Source organism: Hypanus sabinus, chromosome 13, assembly GCF_030144855.1.
Source record: "Hypanus sabinus isolate sHypSab1 chromosome 13, sHypSab1.hap1, whole genome shotgun sequence".
Classification (NCBI taxonomy): domain Eukaryota; kingdom Metazoa; phylum Chordata; class Chondrichthyes; order Myliobatiformes; family Dasyatidae; genus Hypanus; species Hypanus sabinus.
The window spans coordinates 32,659,575-32,682,046 of record NC_082718.1 but is presented as its reverse complement, the minus strand read 5'-3'; the positions used below and the strand labels follow the sequence as shown (position 1 = coordinate 32,682,046).

Genomic DNA, 22,472 nt, shown 5'->3' with positions numbered 1-22,472 from the left:
TCCTGATTCGCCCGATATGCACTCAACAAAAATGTAAATTACTTCTTCGCTTTCCATATCAAATATCACCCGTATATTCCATATCAAACTTCTTACTTGAAATGGTGAAAATGAGCCTATTGAGGCTTTACAAGTATTTGACCTGTGACGTTTGGCAGTTTCTTTTCAAAAACAAGAAATGTAAAGAAAGATTAGCTTTATTAGTCACATGGAAACATCGAAAATTAGAGTAAATACGTCGTGTGCGTCGAGGGCCAGCACGGTCCGAGATCTGTGCTTGGGGCAGCCTGGTGTCACCACGTTTCCGTCACCCGCATACTATACCCACAGTTCACCAACTTTAACCCGTCCGTCTTTGGAATGCAGAAGGAAACCCACGCCGTCACGGGAGATCGTAAACACTCATTAACACAGCGGAGGGAATTAAACTCGCGCTATAAAGCGTTAATTACTACACTACCGTACCGCCCACGTTAACACGCTACTAATGTCTGAAGTTGTTGTATTTACTGACTGCCTTTTAAAACTGTGTGCCTACTTTCCCGTTGCAAGACTGATATGTAGATTATATAAGGCTGATATAAATTACAGCTGGGAGTTCAATTCCGACCCCCCCCCCCTCCTCTAAGAAAGTTTGTATGGTCTTCCCGTGTGCGTGTGGGTTTCCTCCGGGTGCTCCAGTTTCCTCCCACTGTCCAAAGACGTTCCGGTTAGTAGGTTAATGGCCCTGTGATTAGGATAGGCTTAAATCATTAAGTTGCTGGGTGGTACAGCTCGGTGGGCCGAATGGCCTGTTCTGCGCAGTATCTCTAAATTAAAAACGTCAGTGCTCATTGTCCCCCCTTCCCTCAGCACTACCCCTCCCCGTAAAGAAGATGGTCCCTCCATATTTATGGTGCAAACTCTTGTTCAAACCTGTGGTGTGCACTGACTCATAGAATGATACATCATAAGACATCATCTTGGTTGGGTTGAGGAATACTCAATATTTCACAATGGACTGTGAATATTTCCTTGATAAATATTAACTCCATCAATTACCATTTGCCATAAACCTCTTTTTAAGTAGCACCACAGAACAATTTCTTCAATGTAAGCCCTGTCTCCACTTTAGAGAGTCCCAACAGTCACACCAGTAATAAAAACCTGAAGTTGAGCTCCCGAGATAAATCCAAATTATACTTATCAAAATGACTTTAGTGTGATCCTTATCGCTCTCTGACATTCGAGGTGCATCTCAGAGGTGACGCAAAGAGAAATAGTAACATTTGGAAGTGTGTAGCTTCTTCACAGGATACTGCAGATGTCCTCACAGTGGCCTAATTGTATGAATGGGGTACCCCAGTCACTTTGGGAAATAGCCCTGTGTGGTCAGTCGCTCCATCGCTTAACACTGCTATATAAACTGTGAGAGGACACCAGGTATGAAGTCAGCCAAAGAATATGCTTTGCATTCATTTCTTTGTAGATTTCTTTCCATCGACAAAGAGTGAAATGTTGCAAATGATGGAGGTGTAGAGTATCACTGTATTTCCACATTTTTCTGTGTATGTCCAAGTACTGGAAGTTAGTGTCAGCTTTTAATCACAAGATCTGGTCAACTTAATTGAGCAATTGCTCCTGTGATTACAGAACAGTGTATTGCTCCTGTGATTACAGAACAGTAACAGAATTGAGTTGTGTTATCAACAAGTTTAGGTTTCGAAAAGACTCACATCATTATACACTTTTAAATAGAGAGTTACTTTACTGCTCATAATGCTGCTGGCGTTTAGGGCAGCAGTGAAGTTCCTCCTGGAGTTCAGGGCTTCCTTCATCGTGTCAGTAGTTTCCTCTCGGTTTTCACTACTGTCAGCCATGCAAGCCCTGGGTGGGGACTGAGGAATACCATCGCACTCAGATGGAGAAGGATTCTTCATCGCCGTTTCCGTAACAATTACCAGTCAGGGTTGTTAGCCTTGAACCCCTGAACCTGGAAGACCAGTGGACCGGTCTTAGTCTGGCCTTTACCCTTTGACCTGTTTGGCATGGGTGACCCTAGCGAGAGCCAAAGCATAAAGTCCTGACTCCAGCCAACATAACTCTCCAGGTCATTAAGGCACGCAAGTCTCCAAACCACCACAAGGTTGTGGTCCACCTGGGGATATATTAGAGAGAATCTACTTTATTTCTTTAATCAGAAAAGTAGAGCAGAATATATTTGGAAGTTAATGAGAAGTTAGTATAAAATGTATATGAAGTACTTGTTATTTTACTCAAAAATATTGTATGCATTCTTGTCACATTTCATACTGCCACCCTCCTTGTGGTAACTCAGAAAACTACAGTAGCATAGTGGTTAGGTGACTCTTTTGCAGCTCGGAATGTTCTTCTGGAGTTCAGAGTTCAATTCTGGCACTTTCTTGTAAGAAAGTTTGTATGTTCTTCCCATGTGCATGTGGGTTTCCTCCGGGTGCTCTGGTTTCCTCCCACAGTCCAACGACGTACCGGTTAGTAGGCTAATTGGTCCTGTTTTTAAGCTAGGGTTAAATCAGGGTGACGAGGCTCAGTGGGCTGGAAGGGCCAGTTCCATGCTGTATCTCTAAATAAAATAAATTAAAAACCACAGTACACATTGTCCCTCCTTCCTTTGGCACTACCCCTCCCCATAAAGAAATAGTTGTGGTCCCTCGATAGTTATGGTGAAAACTTTTGTTCAAACAAGAGTTACTGCCTACGGTGTGCACACAATCATAGAACGACGTTGTTCAGCCAAACATACTTGTGCATGCTTTTAATCTATTAGTTTGTCCCATTCAGAAATCTGACCCATAGCCAAAGAAATCCTTTCCCAAACTATACTGGTTAGATCACCTTTTGAAAGTTGCTATCACATTGTATCAATAAATAAGTTATTATCATCATTGACCCTTCATCCTTGAAGGCACTACAAACTATCCTTAACTTCATCTTTCTATTTAAGACCTTAAGATTTAGTAGAAAAAGGCCATTTGGCCCATCAAGTCTGCTTTGCCACTTCTCCATGACCGTTTCATTTTCCCTCTCAGCCCCATTCTCCTACCTTCTCCACGTATCCCTTCACCACTGACTAATCAATAACCCATCAACCTCTGCCTTAAATATAACCAATGACTTGCCCTGTGGCAGCCAGTTCCACAGATTCGTGACTCTCTTTGTTCCTGTTTTAATGGATGCCCCTCTATTTTGAGGCTGCATCCTCTGGTCTTAAGACTCCCTCACCATATGAAACATCCTCTCCACATCCACTATATCGAGGCCTTTCAACATTTAATAGGTTTTAATGAGCTCTCCCCTCATTCTTCTGAATACCGGTGAGACAAAAAAGTTCCTCCTTAATGACTATTAGAATACAAAGTTATTTCAAACAATCTCTTAACTTTCTTTTCTAAATCTTTCTCACTGGTATGTTGCCTGGATTGGAAAGCATGTGCTGAATTTTATTTGCATTTATAAACAGAAATGCTAGAAATATTCAGCAGGTACGGTAGCAGTCGTTATCATACAACGGGATATTAAGCCAAGGGAGCCACCTGTCTCAAAAAAGTGTAAAAGAAAGTCCCACTGCACCCAGTAAAGAGCATCGGGGGAGTTCCCACCCCTATTTACCCACAATTTAATATTTAGCTATGTTTGGGAGTTAATATTTTGAGGGGGGGGTGGGAAGTACTCCGCAAGGTAACTTGGTCAAGCAGGCAACTGGAGCGTTGGTTTCTCTGCTGGCTGCGGAAGGTTGGGGGTTGCAGCAGCAACTTTCCGCCAAGTTGCCCGGGGCAGCCCTGGAGTGACGTCACAAACGAGGGGGGGTCGCGCGCTGCTGAGACCAGCAGTCGGGTAGCGAGAGCGGCGGCGGGCCGCTGGTGGCATGCGCAGTCTGCGGCAACGCAAAGTTCCACTTTCCTCCCGCTTTCGTGCCTCTGTCCCCTGCGCCTCGCTTCCCGTTAGAGATCTAATACGTCGATATTCCTAGGTGGGTTCCCCTCTCGCTCTCAGCGATGAGTAAGCGCGTGGCCCCAGGACCTGAGGCCTATCTTTGTTCAAAGAAGGTGTGCGCATGACCCGATATCGCGGGCTCTTCTGGGTGTTGTAGTTCTTTTTTATATGTCATTGGCGATTGGTCAGAGATGAAATCATCTAGATGGGACTCCATATTCCAGAGTGCTTCTTGTTCGGGAGTTACGTCTGATGTCTAACTGCTGCCGATATTGCAGTTGTACTTTTCTTTGTGAGTCCCGGTCTCTTGAAAGTCTTTCAGTCGTCTGTAAATGTTAGTAGACGCAGGTAATTTGTTTTTCAGCTAATCTGAGGCATGATTTTGTGGTACAATCAATATAGGACGTAATGAAATATTACTAAGTGTGTGAAAAGCGTTTTATTTTTACCATATGGTGGGAAGCAGTTCTGATTCAAGTATGAACCTCCACGAATTTCTTGTGTAACTTGACAAGTTTATTTCATTAATTTCCGTTGACAGGTAATCGTTCGCTGATCGACATGCAATGTGTTTATAAAACTTTATACGTTTTAAAATGTCAGTAAGATATTTTAAACGGTGTAACTGTGTTACGATGGGTTTTGCAATACGTATTTAAATTGTAACAATAATGCTTAGTAAACTTTTGATGGAGGACCAACATCGTCAATACGAAGCAAACTGAATGAGTCGGTAAGTGACAATGCACCAACTACATTTAGTCACTAATTACCTGAGCACGGCAGTGGCTTAAAATGTTTGTTGAAATTCAGATAGTACTTATTCTGTTTAATCTATGTTGAACTTTAATTTTATTACTGCAGACCTACTGTAAATTTTGACTTTACAAACTGAAAATTTTTAATTATTAATTTTAGAAATTCATTGTATATATTTTGGTTGTCTTTATCCCACCCTCTCCCATGATTGGTTTGCACAACGTTAAGTTTATCTTTTATGAACAGCTGCTTATTAGATTGTATAAATAAGTGTTTAATTTGAAAATGTTCACTTTCAGTTTGTGTAGTGGTACAGTTCAATTAATCAAATAATTTGCACATCAAATGCCTGGATGATAAATAATTCACTCAATGAGTTTGAATTTGAGAACTTGAAACATTCATAGACAGAAACTGGAGCAATCAAATCACCAAAACTGTAGATGCTGGTATCTAAAAACAGAATACTGGAAGAACTTTGGGTCGAGCACTATTTTGAGAGAGAAATGCAGTTGCTGTATCTGGTTTAGAAGGTAGTTTGGAACCATATGCCATTATAGTTATAAAAGGAACTTAATTGCACAGGATATCAGTTTCTGTGGAAAGATTTTTTAATGCATGTTATAATGTCCTTCGTGCTATGAGTGAATCAAAGAGTGATCTCTCAGTCAGAGAGTGTTCATGTTATTTTAAGTAAACCATGTAATTAAAAAAAAATACAATACTGGAAAAATTCAGTGGGGTAGGCGATGTTTGTGAAGGGACATTTAACTGTTCACATTAGTGATCTTTCATCAGCGCTAGAAATGTATTTTAGTTGCACAGAAGAGGAGGAATGGTCCAAATATAAGACATGTAAATAGAAAATGTCAACATGCCTGTTACCCTCAACCATCAGGCTTCTGAACCAGTGGGGATAACTTGGTTCAACTTCATTTGCCTCTTGACTGAACTGTTCCCACAAACTACGGACTCACTTTCAAGGACTCTTCATCTCATGTTCTTAATATTTATTATCATTTCTTGTTTTAATTTGGTATTTGTATAGTTTGTTCTCTCTTGCACATTTGGTTTTTTGTCAGTCCTGTTGGGTGTGGCCTTTCATTGATTCTATTATGGTTCTTGTGTATGCCTGCATGACAATGAATCTCAGGGTTGTTACTTAGATAATAAACTTGGTGTTGGCTGAGAGAGTTGCTGCTTTAAGGTGATGTACGTGGAATGTGAGTGAGGACCGAGGAGGGAGAGGGGACAATGCTGCAGCTGTAAGATGTGTAAAACTGCAGATGTTCTAAATCTGAAATAATTGTACTAAAATGAGATTGCATATGTAACAATTCTCAGCAGGCCTAGTGGAATCTGTAGGGAGAGAGAAATTGGGCAAATTGAGGCAATAATATAGTGAACAGACACAAAATGGGATGTAAACCATGGCCAATCACCACCAAGCTCAAGGACAGCCTCTATCCTGTTGTTGTTACCATCACCATTATTGTGTGCCATGCCATATCATGTAGGCGATCAAGGTGACCACAATTGTCTGTGGCAATTTTTTTGTACAGTCATGGTTAGCCATTGCCTTCTCCTGGGCAGAGGTTTTACAAGATAGCTGACACTGGTCATTATCAATACTCTTCAGAGATTGTCTGCCTGGCGTCAGTGGTCGCATAGCCAGGACTTGTGATATGCACCAGCTGCTCATACGACCGTCCACTAACTGCTCCCATTGCTTCACGGGACCCTGATCGGGGCAGCTAAACAGGTCCTGCGCTTTGCCCAAGGGTGGCCTGCAGGCTAGTGGAGGTGTAAGGAGCACCCTACACCTCTTTTGATAGAATTCCTTTGGTATCTCCACCCCACCCACCCAGCTGCATTATAAGTCTCTTAAATGCAAATCCTAGTGTGTTAAAGATTGGTATTTGTTTCTGATTGTCACATGTACTGAAGTACAGTCAAGGCTTGGTTAGTGGGCATCAGGCAGATCATTTCAAAACTTGAGACAAGGTTATGTTGTAACTTTATAAAATTCCATTTAGGCCACACCTGCAGTATTGCGTAGAATTCTGGTCGCCCCACTATAAAAGATGTTGAGTCTTTGGAGAGGGTGCAGAAAGGATTTACCAGGATGCCACCTGGTTTAGAGGGCATGTGCCATAATGAGAGGCTGGACAAACTTGGGTTGTTTTCTCCGGCGTGCCAGAGGCTGAGGGGAGATAAAATAGAGGTTTACAAGATTATGAGAGGCATAGATAGGGTAGACAGGGTGTGTCTTTTTCCCCAGGGTTGAAATGTTTAACATTAGAGGACATACATTGAAGGTAAGAAGGGATAGGTTCAAAGGGCATGTGAGGGGTAAGTTTTTTTTATTTAGAGAGCTGAATGCTTGGAATGCCCTGCTTGGTATGTTGGTCGAGACAAATACATTAAAGCAGGGGTTCCTAACTTGGGGTCCATGGACCCCTTGCATAATGGTATTGGTCCATGGCGTAAAGAGGTTGAGAACTGCATTTAAGAATGTTTGGATGTAAGGAAGTTGGAGGAATTTGGACATTGTGTAGGTAGGAGGGTTTAGTCTTTGGGTGTTTCTGATTTACTTTTCAGTTCGTTCAGCACAGCTTTGTGGGCTGAAGGGCCTGTTCCTGTGCTGAACTCTTCTACATGTGCTCTGAGATGATGAAGAGGAAATTCCATAGCAGAATGCAGTTAACTCTTGACCTCACATTTTAGCTCGTCATGGTCCTTGCACCTATTGTCACCTACACTGCAGTTTCTCTGTTACTGTATTTGGCATTCTGTTATTGATTTTCCTTTGTGCTATCTCTGCGTACTTGTATACGGAATGATCGGTATGGGTGGCATGCAAAACACTCTCTCGTTCACTCTACATGTGACGGGAATAAACCAATACTAGTGCTCCATGCAGATGATTTTTCATAAGGAAGGTTGGTTATTTAAAATTTGATGTTGAGTTTTGAGAGCTGTGTCATGGTAAATTTGACGTTGAGAGCTGTTCCTCAAGCTTGCATTCATTGCAACTGTGAAAGAAACCAAAGGCAGATTATCAGAGTTAAAGCGTGAAGGAGAAATAAAATGACAGGCAACTTTAAACTCAGGACTCACCATTATAGACTCTATAATAGATTTGGTATGACATCTAAAATTTTGACAAGGTGTGTGTAGTGGTGAGTGTCAAGGCCTGATGTGGAAATATCAATACCCTTGAACAGTGGATTCAGCCCAGACCATTATGGGTAAAGTCTCCTTCCCCCATTGAGCACATCTACACAGTGTTGTCACAAAAAAGCAGCGTCCATCATCAGGGACCCCACCACACAGGACATCCTCACAGCTGCCATTGGAGAGAAGGTACAGCAGCCTCAGGACTCTCACCAAGAGGTTCAGGAAGAGTTATTACCCCTCAACCATCAGGCTCTTGAACTGGAGGGGATAACTTCACTGGCTCCATTGTTGAAATGTTTCCACAACCTATAGACTAGACTCACTTTCAAGAACTCTTTATGTTCTTGGTATTTATTGTTATTAAGTCTTTCTTTTTGTATTTGCGTGGTTTGTTGTCTTTTATGCACTGGTTGAACGCCCAAGTAGGTGTAGTCTTTCATTGAGTCTCTCATGGTTGGTTGGTTGTTTATTTTGTTTGTTACAAAACAGTGCAAAATAGAAGTAAACAAGTAAATGAATCTCAGGGCTGTTTATGATGACATAATAAGTTTACACTGAACTTAGACTAGAGCATTATCTGCAAAGTTGTCACACAATGGATAAACCAAACTCTGAATTGGTGAACATTTTACAGAACACTGTCCAATCCACAAGGATGAACCCGAACTTCCAGTTGCCTATCACTTTAACTTTCCTTTCTCAGTGTATGTGAACATGGAATTTGAAAGAAGCTAGGATGCCAATGCCAAAATGATTTGAGAAAATATTTTGGTGGTTTTCTTGATTGTTCTTCCCCCCCTCTCTTCCCTTCCCCCCCCCCCCTTCCCATAATGGTCATGAGCTTGCTGAGTTCAAATAAAGAAATTTACTTATTAACCACAGAACATAGATCTCCTCTAATTTTCAATCAGTGATGAAAATCCTGGTCTCACCACCTATTATATTTGCATTTGATAGTATGCTTCCTTTGGGTTTTTAACTGTATGCTCACTTAGATCATTGAGTGCTTGAAATGGGATATATATTTTGTTTGCTGCTCTTAAAAAGTGCTGTAGCTCTTTTATGCAAATCGAATGAGATTAGTGGATGGTCACAACTGAGTGATGAATAGTTAGTGTTTCAAGTTAAGTACCTTTTCCAGTTCTGTTCAAAGTAGACTTTCAAAATTGTAAGTTTCTGTTCAAAGTGAAACTAACAGTTTTGTGAATAAGAATCCTTTTAATATTTTAGGTTGGTATTATTAAGATACTACAAGAATCTGTAATCTTGGAAGAATGTCACATTTTGGGCTTGCTCTGATATTGTTCAAAAAGTTTTTCCATTGTCCTAGACACACTATGCCTTGGATCATTAAAATACATCAAACTAAATACCTCAGAATGAGATGTAATATCACCAGCATTATGTTGTGGAATATGTTGGTATATGTCAGCTTGCAGTAATGGAATATAACTGGCTAGGTTTACCTGTAATATTTAGATAGTTATGTTTTGTGACACAGTAGTATAGTGGTTAGCACAACACTTTATAGTACCAAGTTCAGATCCCGCCGCTGCTTGTAAAGAATTTGTATGTGCTCCCTGTGACTGCTTGGGGTTCCACCAGGTGCTCGGGTTTCCTCCTACAGTCAAAGACTTGCTGGCTGGTAGGTGACTGATCATTGTAAATTGTCCAGTGATTAGGGCAGAATTAAATTGGGGGGGATTGCTGGGCGGCTCGGCTCAAAGGGCTGGAAGGGCCCATTCCATGTTGTATCTCAATAAGTAAATAAATTAACTTTGAGACATTAGACTAATTCAAAGGAAGACACAGGAATCCAGGAATGTGGGTCTAAACTCATGTTTACAGGTATGTGTTGCTTAACGTCCACGATTGTGAAATCAGGCGTTATGTGATTTGGACATTGTACAGACACCATATCATATACTTTGCCTCTTGCTGCTGCTATCTCTAGGAGTGGTTTTGCTGTGTTTGGAAGCCATGATGCACTTTACGGCAATGTTTTTGAAAGAAAATTAAACAGATAACGCTACTACACTCGAGACATGCGATACACGAGATTGGTTATGTCTGCTATGTCATGTTCTCCGATTGGGACTACAGACGTATATGTGATCGGACGTTGTCCGAATGGACGTTGAGCGGCGCACACTAGTACTCTGAGGCGAGCATGTATCGTATGGTAGCGTGATGATGTAATTCATGTCTTTATACGTGTAACCTGTAATGAATTGTGTAAATGAACAAGAATGCTTAATCGTATATATACACATATATATACATAAACACTCATTCAAATACTACTTAAATATTAAATGGACGACAGATACTTTAGGGCATTAAAAGTAGTAGTCCATCATTTTGTTCCAAATTAACTTCCCTTTATCATGAAGGTGTTTGTTACCCACATTTTTTTGGATAGAAAATAAGAAAGACGCCGTGTTATTCTTAAGAAGATGTGGTTTAGCATTTATTTAGCAATACAGCACAGAGTCAGCCCTTCCAGCCCTTTGAGCTGCATCACCTCAGCAACCCCTGGCAAACTTGATTTACCCTTACCTAATCACTGGATGATTTATAATGACTTATTAACCTACCCGGTACGGCTAAGAGCACACGGGAAACCCCTTTCACAGGGTGGGTGTACAGAGACTCCTTATAGAGGAAGCCAGAATTGAACTCCGAAATCTGACACCCCGAGCCATAATATTTAGACTCAAGGTAGATTTATTATCAAAGTATGTATATTGTTTACAACCCCGAGATTTGTCTTCTCCGCAGACAGCCACGAAACAAAGAAAACCATGGAACCTTTTCAAAGAAAAACACCAAACCTCATCTGCATGCAAAAAAAAATCACACAAACGACAAACAGAACATCAACCCCCTCGCGCAATAAAAACAAATTATGCAAACAGCAACAAGAAAGAATGAGAGGGGAAAAAAACAGAATATAAAACACAAAATCAGAAAGTTCATAACAGTTCAGCACAGTGTTCATTATCTGCAGGCCGCCCCAATTCAAAGCTGCCCAAAAATAGCCAAAAAAAAGGGTGAGCAAAGGATCGTCACCCTAACAACTACACTACCTTGGCATTGATTTAACGTGCATGTTAAATTGAGAGTATCTCAAGCATTATGTTACAAAGCTCTGGTTGATAATAAAATCCCAGTTGAGATTGCTCCATAACTTGTATTGAACTTTATTATTTTGTAGAGTAATATCGATGGTGATGAGGCTTCAGCACATCTGCCAGTATCAGTACTCGTTAATTTCTGTGGCATCTACTCAGCACGTGGAGAATCCTGTGTGTGATAGGTGCAGTAAGTATTCACCTTCTGTGCAGTATCATTGTGCATGAAATTAATGGCTTAAAATGTACAAAACTATATTCATTCAGAAACCATGTAATATAAATTCATTCATAAAGTATTTGAGCTGAATTTGCATTACTGAAATATAACGGCATCTTTTGCCATCAGCTGGGGTTTAACAAAACGTGTTAAAAGCTCCACGTCATTGAATCCTGCAGGGACTCAAAGTGTGTCCTTCTCTGCATCAGAGCACTTGAGTTCCCGTCAGGCATTCACAGTGAACAGATAAATATTTAAAAACAAACTTGTTTCAGTTAATAGCACATGATTGTGGAAAGTTGATTTGTTCCTCTGTGTTTGTTATTAAGAAATCATGAATAATGTATTTGCTAAATTTTAGGTTTTCATTGTCAGAACTTTTAATCTGTATTTGGAGTCCACCACAGCACCTAGTAATTCATTGCTTTGATAAATCTTTAAAGCAACCAAACCACAAACCTGTTCTAATGCCCTCAGCCACAGTTCTCAACCAGGAGTTTGCCTGTGATTTACTTTTCAGTAAAGTTCCGATAAGCATCATAACAGTATTGGAATTTCTTGGATCTGCCACATGTTAACTGGCATTACTTCAATGAAGTGCAGTGGAAATTCCATTAACTTATTTAACACCCAGGTAATCAGATTGCCAGGTTCACCAATAACACAACAGTGGTGGTGAGCCTCATCACTATTAATGAATTGGACAGCCTACAGAGAGGGAGTGGAAGTGCCAGGCAAATAACCTCTTCCTCATTGTCAACAAGTCAATAGTTATCGACTTCAAGAGAACACGTACCACTCAAACTCCTCTGTACAGCAGTGGAAACTGCAAGCACTTTCAAATTCCTGGGAGTGCACATCTTGCATAGCCCCTCATGGTCCTAAAACACCTTCTGCACAATCAGGAAAGCTCCCCAATTCCTCTGCTTTCTGAGGAGGCTGAAGAGAGCTGGACTATGGACCATTACTTTATCTTTTCCAGTCAGTCACCTTGTGTCCAAATACTCCTGTGCCTAGCATTACTTTATGGACATACATTCAATCTATATGTACAAGCTATTTTGTGTACTTATGCACAAATGGAGAGATTAAAAGAACTGGCTGAGAAAGGGTGAAATGGTGAAAGTTGGCACAAATGCTATTGGCATTTTCTTGGAGAGGAGAGTGACTTTGCTAATAAATTAACTTTGAACTTTAATTCTCTATTTATACACCTTTCAGAGAATTCAGTGTGATTTGATTTCTCTGGAAGGTGTATAAATAGAGAGAATTGAGGTTCAAAGTTAATTTCCAAGTACATGTATGTCACCATGTCCAACCCTGAGATTCATTTTCTAATGGGGATTCACAATAAATCCAAGAAACACAATAGAATCAATGAGAAAACACACCCAGCAGGATGGACACTAACCAGAGTGCAAAAGATGACAAACTGTGCAAGTGCATTAAGAAATGAGGAAACAATAAAGAAATAATTAAATAAGCAATAAATATTAAGAACATGAGATGAAGAGTCCTTGAAAGTGAGTCCATGAGTTGTTGGAACAGTTCAGTGTTGAGGTGAGTAAAGTTACTCTTCTGGTTCAAGAGCCTGATGGTTGAAGGATAATCACCATTCCTGAATATGGTGGTGTGGGTTCTGAGGCTCCTGTACCATCTTCCTGATACCAGCAGTGAGAAGAGAGTATAGCCTGGATGGCCCAGCGACAGCGCTCTGTGAAGATATGCTCAATGGTAGGGAGGGCTTTACCCATGACGGACTAGGCTGTATCCACTTCTTTTTGTAGGATTTTCTGTTTAAGGGCAATTGTGTTTCCATACCAGGCTGTATTGCAACTAGTCAATATACTCTCCACCACAGCCGTATAGAAGTTTCTCATCATTTTAGATGACATGCAGAATCTTCGCAAACTAAGAAGGTAGAGCTGCTGCCTTGCTTTCTCCATAATGGCACTTGCATCAGATCCTCTGAAATGTTAACACCAAGGAATATAAAAATGCTGACCCTCTTCACCTCTGATATCCTGATGAGAACTGACTCATGGACCTCTGGTTTTCTCTTCCTGAAGTCAATAATCAGATTTTCAATCTCCTTCCTATATGCCGTCACTACCTTTGAATCATTTCCACAGATGTCTGAACTTGCATCAGACCTGTCTGTTTGTGTTGTTTGTTCCACTTTCTCTTCTGGCCTCATTCATCTTTCTTCATTCACATCTCCAGGCAGGCTGGCCATGATTAACAGGCATTTCAAAGATTCAGAGTACTTTTAATATGAAAGTATGTGCGGTATGCAACCCTGAGATTCGTCTTCCCGCAGGCAGCCACAAAACAAAGCAACACCACAGAACCCCTTCAAAAACAGAACATGCAAATGAAAACAGATTGCCTAAATGGCATATTAAACATCAAACCCAGAGCCCTTGAAACAGTCTAGGAATGTTCAGTTCAGCTCAGTTTAACACTATTCATTGACTGCAGGCCACAGAACCAGTCTGTGTTGAAGCGACTCAATCAAAATCACGTAAGATAACATTTTTTAAAAAGAGAAACCAGAAGCACATGAGATGTAGAGTCCTCTAAAAACAGGTCCAATCCTCAAGTTACTTTTAGACAGCAGTAATACTGATTGATATTATTTGGACTCCCTTCCCTCCCATCTGTCTTACTCATTGTTCTCTCAAACCCTCAGCATGCTATGCAATTTAAAGCAAAGTTTTCATTCTTTACAAGCTATGAACAGGATATCCATTCTATATCTCAACTCATCAGGGACTGCACCATTCCACAGTATTTTCTATATTTATATCGACCTCTGGACAACGTTTCTATATTCACTCATTATCCTTACCAATATTGAAACAGATTTGTGTTTAATTCTGATTATGTTTATTCTGCATTTCAACCTCCCACAATCTTCTTCATCTTCTTCATGAAATAGCCTACAGAGGAGAGCTTGACAGCCTGACAGTGGTGCCAGGATAACAACCTCTCCTTCAATGTCTAAAAAAACAAAAGAGCTGATTGTGGATTACAGGAGGAATGGAGACAGGTTTGGCCCAATCAACATCAATGGGTCTGCAGTTGAGAGGGTTAGTATTTTTAAGTTCCTCAGTATACACATCACCAATGATCTCACCTGGATTGTACACATTGGCTTGGTGGCAAAAGAAAGCACAACAGTGTCTCTTTCACCTCAGGTGAGTGAAGAAGTTTGGCATGGGCCCCCAAATCCTCAAGACCGTATACCAGTGAGAGCATACTGTGTGGCTGTATCACCGCTTGGTATGGGAATTGCACCAACCTTGATTGCTGGGCACTGCAGAGAGTGGTACGGACAGCCCAGCGCATCCATGGATGTGAACTTCCCACCACTGAGGACGGTTGTAGCAGGAGGTGCAGAAAGAAGGCCTAGAAGATCATTGAGGACACCAGTCACTCCAACCATAAACTGTTTCAGCTGCTTCCATCTGGCAAACGCTACCACAGCACTAAAGCCAAAACCAACAGGCTACGGGACAGCTTCTTTCTACAAACCATTAGACTTTAAAATTCGCATGTCTATGCATTGCAAAAAATTTTACTCTCCACATTGTGGGATGGATGTAAGATATAAATAAATACTAAATTCTAAAAGCCTCTCTCTATTCCTTCCTAACACACCCCCATAAAACAATTCCCAGTGCTCTAAACATTCACAAAGATATTGCAAATGTAGAAGAATACTCTGCGAACAAATTTCTTCCAAATATGCCATAACTTTGTAACTGTCTTGAACTGATGACCTTTTATATTTTTTTCATCCTCAGTGAATGGAACACTCCTCCTGTATCAATCTTAAAGATCTCTTTAGGTCGCTCACCAACCTTCCATTCTCAGGACAACTGAAACTCTTTCTGATTTGATATAACCCTCTGGTTCTGGTATTAACCCTGTTTTATTTTTATTCATTCAAAATGAATAGTTTCCTTTAACATTTTAAATAATCTGTTTTACTACTATTAGTAATTAGTGCCTTTTGCTCCTCCCATCTTATTTAGATACTTTCTATTCAAATAATATCTGACCAAATTTTTTTTTTCAAAGTACAATTCTGTGCAGAAGTCTTAGGTAAGGGGGTGTGTGTGTGTGTGTATGTATATATTATAGAGAGAGAGAGAGAGAGAGAGCACGCTAGGGTGCCTAAGACTTTTGCACAGTGTTGTAGTAATTTTATACATTGCACTGTACTGCCGCAAAAAAAAACAAATTTCATGACGTGAGTGATGATAAACCTGATTCTGATATGGGTCTGTTTTGTGGACTGAGAGTGGGAAGGGGGCAGGGAGAGGGGATTCATGGCTGGGAAAAGGGGAAGGAAGAGGGGAGGGATGAGAAGCACCAGAGGGACATTCTGTAATGATCAATAAGCCAATTGTTTGGGATCAAATGACCTTGCCTGGTGTCTCAGTGGGTGTTTCTGCACCCACTCCATTCCCTGCCCCCTGGCAGTCCCTCTCTGCCACCTGTCCCACACCCCTCCCGTGGCACTCCACCCTCGCCATTCTCAACATCCTTTGCTCCCACCGGATTTACAAACTCGTTCTCTGTTCCACATTGACAAATAGAGTACTGTGTGAAAGGCTGATGCACCCTAGCTTCAGACCTTTGCACAGTTCTGTACAGTAATAGCAGGACAGCTTATCTGACATTCTAAAATACAAACTCTAAATTTGTGGGGAAAAAATCATTCATCGCTTAACTGATCCATGAAAAGCGTATTGTTCTTGTTCCATGCTTTTCTGATCTCTATTCACAGAACGTCATGCATCAGATAATTTCTTTCTTTAGATTTTCAACTCTTTCCATCAGAGCTTAATGCTTTTCTTTAACCTTCAACCAGTTCATGGTGTTGATCATTGTTGCTGAAATAATTCTTGTTAATTGCCAATAATTCATCAGAATTTATCTTTCCGAAGCTCTGGTTATTCCTAAAATTTGTATTGCCTGAAGTATTTTAAATTCTTAGTTATGGAGGCCTGATGATAAGCTACTTAATGGTAATCCCATTTCTTTGAAATAAATTTATGCTTCTGAATCATTTAAAATCTAATATTTATGCTCCTATGTACAGAATTCTTACGTTGAATTATTTGTGTCATTGACTGTAACATATAGTGCAGTGGTTTAAGTTAATAATGATGCACTAACCACTGACCTGAGTTCAGATCCCATGATGACAGCTGTTGGATTTAAACTGGGCAAATAATCAGGGATTAAGATAGTCCTTGGTGGTAATTTTGTGGTTATTATCAGATTGGAGTTAACTGTCAAATAGCCTAGTAACCCAGTCCAATGAAGGATTATTAAGAATAATCATATAGTACTGTGCAAAAGTTTTAAGTACATGTATATAACTAGGATGCCTAAGACTTTTGCACAGTACTGTAGTAATTTTATGTATTGAACTGTACTGCTGCAAAAAAAATCATGACACATGTAAGTAATGATAAATCTGATTCTGATACGGGTCTCTCGTGGACTGAGAGTGGGAAGGGAGCAGAGAAGGGGAAGGAAGAGGGGAGGGAAGCAGGAAGTAACAGGGAGACATTCTGTAACGATCAATAAACCAATTGTTTTGAGTCAAGTGGCCTTGCCTGGTGTCTTAGGGCTGGGAGCATCTGTGCCTGCGCAAACCCCTGCCCCTGGCACTCCTGCAACCTTCCCAATACCCCTCCCATGGCTCTCCACCATCATTTGCTCTCGTCTAATTTACAAACTCACTCTGCACATTGACAAATACAGAAGGATGCCTAAGACTTTTGCACCATACTGTACAATAATATCAGTACTGTTTATCTGCCATGCCTTATGTGCCAAGCATTAGGCATGAGGCTGTGATGGGAGCTGTTTAAAATCTATAGAAAGATGATCAGTGAATACAGAGATCGGAGAAGTGTGGAACAAGAACAATGCACTTCTTGTGGACCAAATAGTAATGAATGATGTTTCCACAACTTTTTATAAAAGTTTTAGAATTTCAGAGAAACCATACTGTTATTATTGTACAGAACTATGCAAGAGTCTTAGACACAATATTTACAGTTGCAAGTAAGAGCTTGTGGCTCCTTTGCAATTACCTGTTTTTTTCGTTAATTACTCGTAAAATGTGGTCTGATCTTCATCTAAGTTACAATAATAGACAAACACAATCTGCCCAAACTAATAACACACAAACAATTTAACTTCTCATTAATACTGAGTACACCATTTAAACAAACACAGTCTAGGTTCAAAAAAGTATGTAAACCTCTGGGGTAATGCCATTTACAAAATGTATTTGGAGTCAGGTGTTCCAGTCAATGAGATGAGATTGGAGGTGTAGGGTGTAGAGGTGCCCTGCCCTATTTTTAAAAAAAGAAACTCAAAAGTCAGGTTACTGGTGCTTCTTGCTCTTCTCAAGAAAGATCTGCTTATGTGCACCATACATTGGTCAGAACAACTTTCAGAGGACATTAGAAGAATGGTAGAGATGTGTCAAGCTGGAAAAGGCTACAAAAGCATTTCTAAAGACCCAAGTGTTCATCAGTCCACAGTAAGAGAAGTTGTCTACAAGTGGATGAAACTCAGTACAGTTGCTTCTCTCCCTCGGAGTGGGCATCCTGCAAAGATCACACCGACAGCACAACGTGCAATACTGAAGGAAGTGAAAAAGAACCCAAGGGTAACAGCAAAAGACCTGTAGAAATCTCTAGAACTTGTTAATCTCTGTTCATGTGTCGACTATAAGAAAAGCACCAAACGAATGGTTTTCATGGAATGACACCGTAGAGGAAACCACTGCTCCCCAAAAAAAAAATTACTGCATGTCTCAAGTTTGCAAGAGACCACCTGGAGATTTCACAACATTTCCGAGACAATGTTCTGTGGTCAGATGAGACAAAAATTGAACCTTTTGGCAGAAGTACGCACCACTATGTTTGGAGGAAAAAGGGGACTGCACATCAACACCAAAACTTCATCCCAACTGTGGAGTATAATGGAAGGAGCATCACAGTTTGAGGCTGCTTTGCTTTACAGTCACCTGACACTTAATAAAATTTGGATGATGCAACTAGGCAATGATACAATAACTGAGTAAATCAACAATGGAATGGTTTAAAAAGAAGAACATTTATGCTTTAGAATGGCCAAGTCAGAGTGCAGACTGGCATGACCTGAAGAGAGCTGTTGATGCAAGGTATTAAATACAAGGGTTCACTGACTTACACACACACACACACACACACACCTTTCCAGATGCATTCTCACATTATTCAATTTGCGTCTAATGCATGAGTCTTAAGTTTGAGAACAGAAAAGCTTATTTTCAGAATCTATTGAATTAGTTAATGCACTTTAATATTTTAAAGACTTATCAATTCATTTAAATTCCTGCAATTTCACAGTTATCAAATTGAGAAGTTATAATTTCACCCTTCTAGAGCATTCAGCTGATATTTCAATTAATTTTATTGCCCTGACCCACCAGATTCCTTTTGACTGACTGAGGAGTGATCTAGGAATGGAGGAAGACCAGCAAGAGGTAAGTGATTTATTTGTTTCAAAAGAACTGTATTTTCTTTTCATCTATTCATATAAATCTTAAATTGGGGAAGGGTGGGGGAGGAAGGGAGAATTGATTTTCAGTTTAATCTGCCTACACCTTCTTCACTAGGGTGTCTAAGACTTTTGCATGGAACTATCGTAATTTTATGTATTGCACTGTACTGCTATGGCTAAAATAAATCATGATGTATCTGACTGATGATAAACCTGATTCTGATACGGATCTCTACTGTGGACTGAGCTTGGGAATGGGGCAGGGAGAGGGGAATCATGGTTGGGGAAGAGAGGAGGGAGCGGGAAGCACCAAAGAGACAAACTGTAATTATCAATAAACCAATTGTTTGGAATCAAATTACCTTGCCTGGTGTCTCAGTGCAGGGCGTGTTTGCACCTGTGCACCCCACTCGCTCAATCCCAGCACTCCTCCTCTGCCCCCTATCCCACACCCCTCCCAAGGTGCTGCACCCTCACCATTCCCAGCATCCTTTGCTCCCATCAGATTTGCAAACTCCCTCCCCACTCCACGTTGACAAATACAGTAGTGTGCAGAAGTCTTGGGTACACTAGCTATATATATGTGCCTAAGACTTTTGCACAGTACTGCATTTTCTGTAGATTTTGATTGTGCTTTCTGTTAAGACTACTTACTTAAAGGTATGCAATTTTGAAAGTATCACAAAATACAAGGAGTCAGAATTGTGGTATGCCATCGCACTTAAGTACAGATTAGAACATAAAACAAACAGTAAAATACAGTGAGCCATTGCAGTGTAAGGCATACTTATTGAGAGGGCTTTTCACTTAACAAGTTCATTAATGACTTACTTCCAGCTAGTTTCTTGCAGTGTGCCTGCACCCAGAAAAGAATGCAAGTGCCCTCTGCTTGTGTGCCTGTATTCACTGTGCTGAGCAGCCAGATGAAGTGAAGATGATTTCCAATCGCTAGGCAATCGTATATGAAAAGGAGAATTTTAATTAAATGTATCCCAAGTTGGAGCAAAGATGCTGTAACTGGATAAAAGCACTGTTTAAAACACCACCATAAATTGTGTCTTATTATGTCACCCTTCACAGAATGTCATTTGAAAGGCGTATTTGGATCAGACAGTGTGATAATCACAGTTCCCCAGGCTTTATTGATTTCCCAAGCCAAAAATAAACTGGAAAATTTGAGGGTGCTGTGAATCAGGTTGATAACTTTAGTGTTTGGTTCTCCAATCCACAACACCCCTTTAACAGGAATAAATCTAATTTTATCCTTCACCAAGAAGCTCAGTAATATTACTGTTCATGTAAAGTAACTGATGGGGTCATTGTGACCTGGAAAGAGTCAACGTTAATGTGTACTTGAGGAAATCTGTCTCCAAACTCCAGTGGTATAAAAGAAAAAAACAAAGTATTTTAAATATTAAGATTTATGTTATTGTGGCAAGATGAGGCCACCTTCAGGGTGGAGGAGCAATACCTTGTTTTCTGTCTGGGTATCCTCCAACCTTATGAATATTGATTTCTCTTTCTGATAAACCTATCTCCTCTTCTCCCCCCGCTGCCCCTCCATTCCTCAATCTGACTTCCTATTTCTTCTCTCCTGCCTATTATTTCCCCTGGGTCACCCTTCTCCTTCCTTTTCTCTAATTGTCCATTCTCTCCTATCGGATTCCTTCTCCAGCCTTTAACCTTTCCCACCCACCTGGCTTCACCTATCGTCTTCCAGCCAGCCTCTTTCCCCTCACCCACCTTTTTTATCCTGGCATCTTCCCTCTTCCTTCTCAGTCCCGAAACATCAGCAGTTTACTCTTTTCCATAGATGCTGCCTGATCTGTTGTTCCTTCAGCAGTTTTTGTGTGTTGCTAAAGTATATGTTGCTTGATTTGCTTATTACATTATCAGAATGTCTGTTGAGCTTAACCTAATGGAAGACTGTGTACTGCTTTCATAAGTTTAAAACAATTTAAAAATCACTTTTGGTACTGCTTTCATCCATAGGCAGAAGCAAGCCCAACACCACCAGCAGTATTCGATGATGATCCGCACAATATGTCGGATATTCCTCAAAACTTGTGTAAGCCTTTTATTAACTTTCAGCAAAATATGACTGAAAATGAATGTAATTGCTTGTGATATGATCTGGGTGTTATTGTGCAATTTGCGCATTGCTCTGCTGGTATTTAGGACAACAATGAAGGTCCTCCATCTCAGTCTCTCCGTACCATTGCAGATAGATACAGAAGGATCCTTGCTGTTTCCATAACAATTTGTTTTTGACCAGTTAAGCTTGATAGTCCTGAGCTGAACCTCTTGATCTAAAGGACCACTCTTAGTCTGAACTACCTGGAGGACCAGTGGACCATGCTCAGTCTGGCCTCTACCCTTTGACCTGTTTGCCATCAAGAGCTAAAGCACAAGGTCCTGACTCCAGCCAACATAGCTGTGGTAAACTATGTATATCTGTCTGGACATGCCTGGACACGTCCCTCTGCTGACTGCTCCTGTGGCTTCTCCCACAGACCCCTGAATAAAGGCGATTGTGTCACTGCTCCTCCCACTGTCCAGGAGAGTTGTGCAGCATGGACGTGGATCCATTTTGTTGTTAATAAAAGCCTTTCAGTATTTACTCTACTTCCAGTCTTTTAGAGTAATTGATCGTGCATCAATAGCTCTCTGGGTCATTGAGATATTAGGGTAATACAGGGCTCCAAACTCTACAATAAGGTTGTGGATCTCTTGGCAGAGGGTATTATGGTCCCCTCTTATGAACAGTACCGTCGCTTTAGGAGGATCTATGATCATAAAGTGATTGTGCTTCCCTACAACTTGTCATTTGTCTTGTTAACTTATTTCATTCCATTACTGTTATTCTGATTCCTTTGGGTTCCATTCTTTTAAACATACAGAGAAGTAGTTTAAATGGAAGAACTAGAATACAACTTTCTCACATTTTCCTTGGGTTCCCAGCAGGAAAGAAATTTGGAAGTCAGTTTGTAATAGGAAAAAACTACATTGAATTGGACAATTTTATTTTATCAAAATGACCATTCACATTGGGGTTTTAACATTTAGCTGAAGAATTATTCAGAAAGCCCAGGTAAATGTTTGTTTCAGGAAGCTTATTGAGAATAAAATTAACTGAGTAGTTTCACCATTAGTAACTTGTACCTTTTTAAAATGGAAGTGTTATGTCTACAATGCAAATTTACACGGGATGTCAAAAGTGCCATAAATATATGACACTTATTTCTTCTAATCAAGATGGCACCAGTGTAGAACGCTCACTTGGTCGACATCTTCCAGATAGCTTTCGAAGATGTCTTTTTTTTTAACTTTTATGTCTGCTTTTCACTTTGAATGTGTTTCTGGGACTGTTGGACCCTGTGATTTACAGTTTTGAGATCATTTGAGTGACTCAGCGCTTTGCTGTTTCCAAGAAGGTTCTGGTAAGCGAGCACGAGCTCGGACAGCCTCAATGCAAAAAAACTTAGAGATGGAGCGAACTGATGTTCAATTCCATTTTGCCGGTTAAAGTGTCCATTAGTCACCAAATAAAGCATCGACACACATGTGGAAGGCAAGCGAGTTTCAGTGCCAATGTCTGTCCTTTTGATTGGTTTGAGGGTTGATGTTCTGTTGTGGTTTTTTTGTGT

General features: G+C 40.5%; 1 protein-coding gene across 7 annotated transcripts in view; it reads left to right on the top strand.

The window, feature by feature from the left end:
- Positions 1 to 22,472, top strand: part of trabd (TraB domain containing) — a 56,644-nt gene that overhangs the window by 1,723 nt on the left and 32,449 nt on the right. For 2 of the 7 annotated variants that reach the window (XM_059987444.1, XM_059987445.1), the window contains exons 2-4: positions 11,108 to 11,214; positions 18,755 to 18,808; positions 20,818 to 20,893. In XM_059987444.1, the coding sequence (XP_059843427.1) occupies positions 18,788 to 18,808; positions 20,818 to 20,893 (97 nt within the window). In that variant the 5' untranslated portion in view covers positions 11,108 to 11,214; positions 18,755 to 18,787. Of the gene's footprint in view, positions 1 to 2,391; positions 3,989 to 4,160; positions 4,300 to 11,107; positions 11,215 to 18,754; positions 18,809 to 20,817; positions 20,894 to 22,472 lie in introns of those variants that run through there. The other 5 variants (XM_059987443.1, XM_059987448.1, XM_059987442.1 and 2 more) reach the window with 5 other exon arrangements.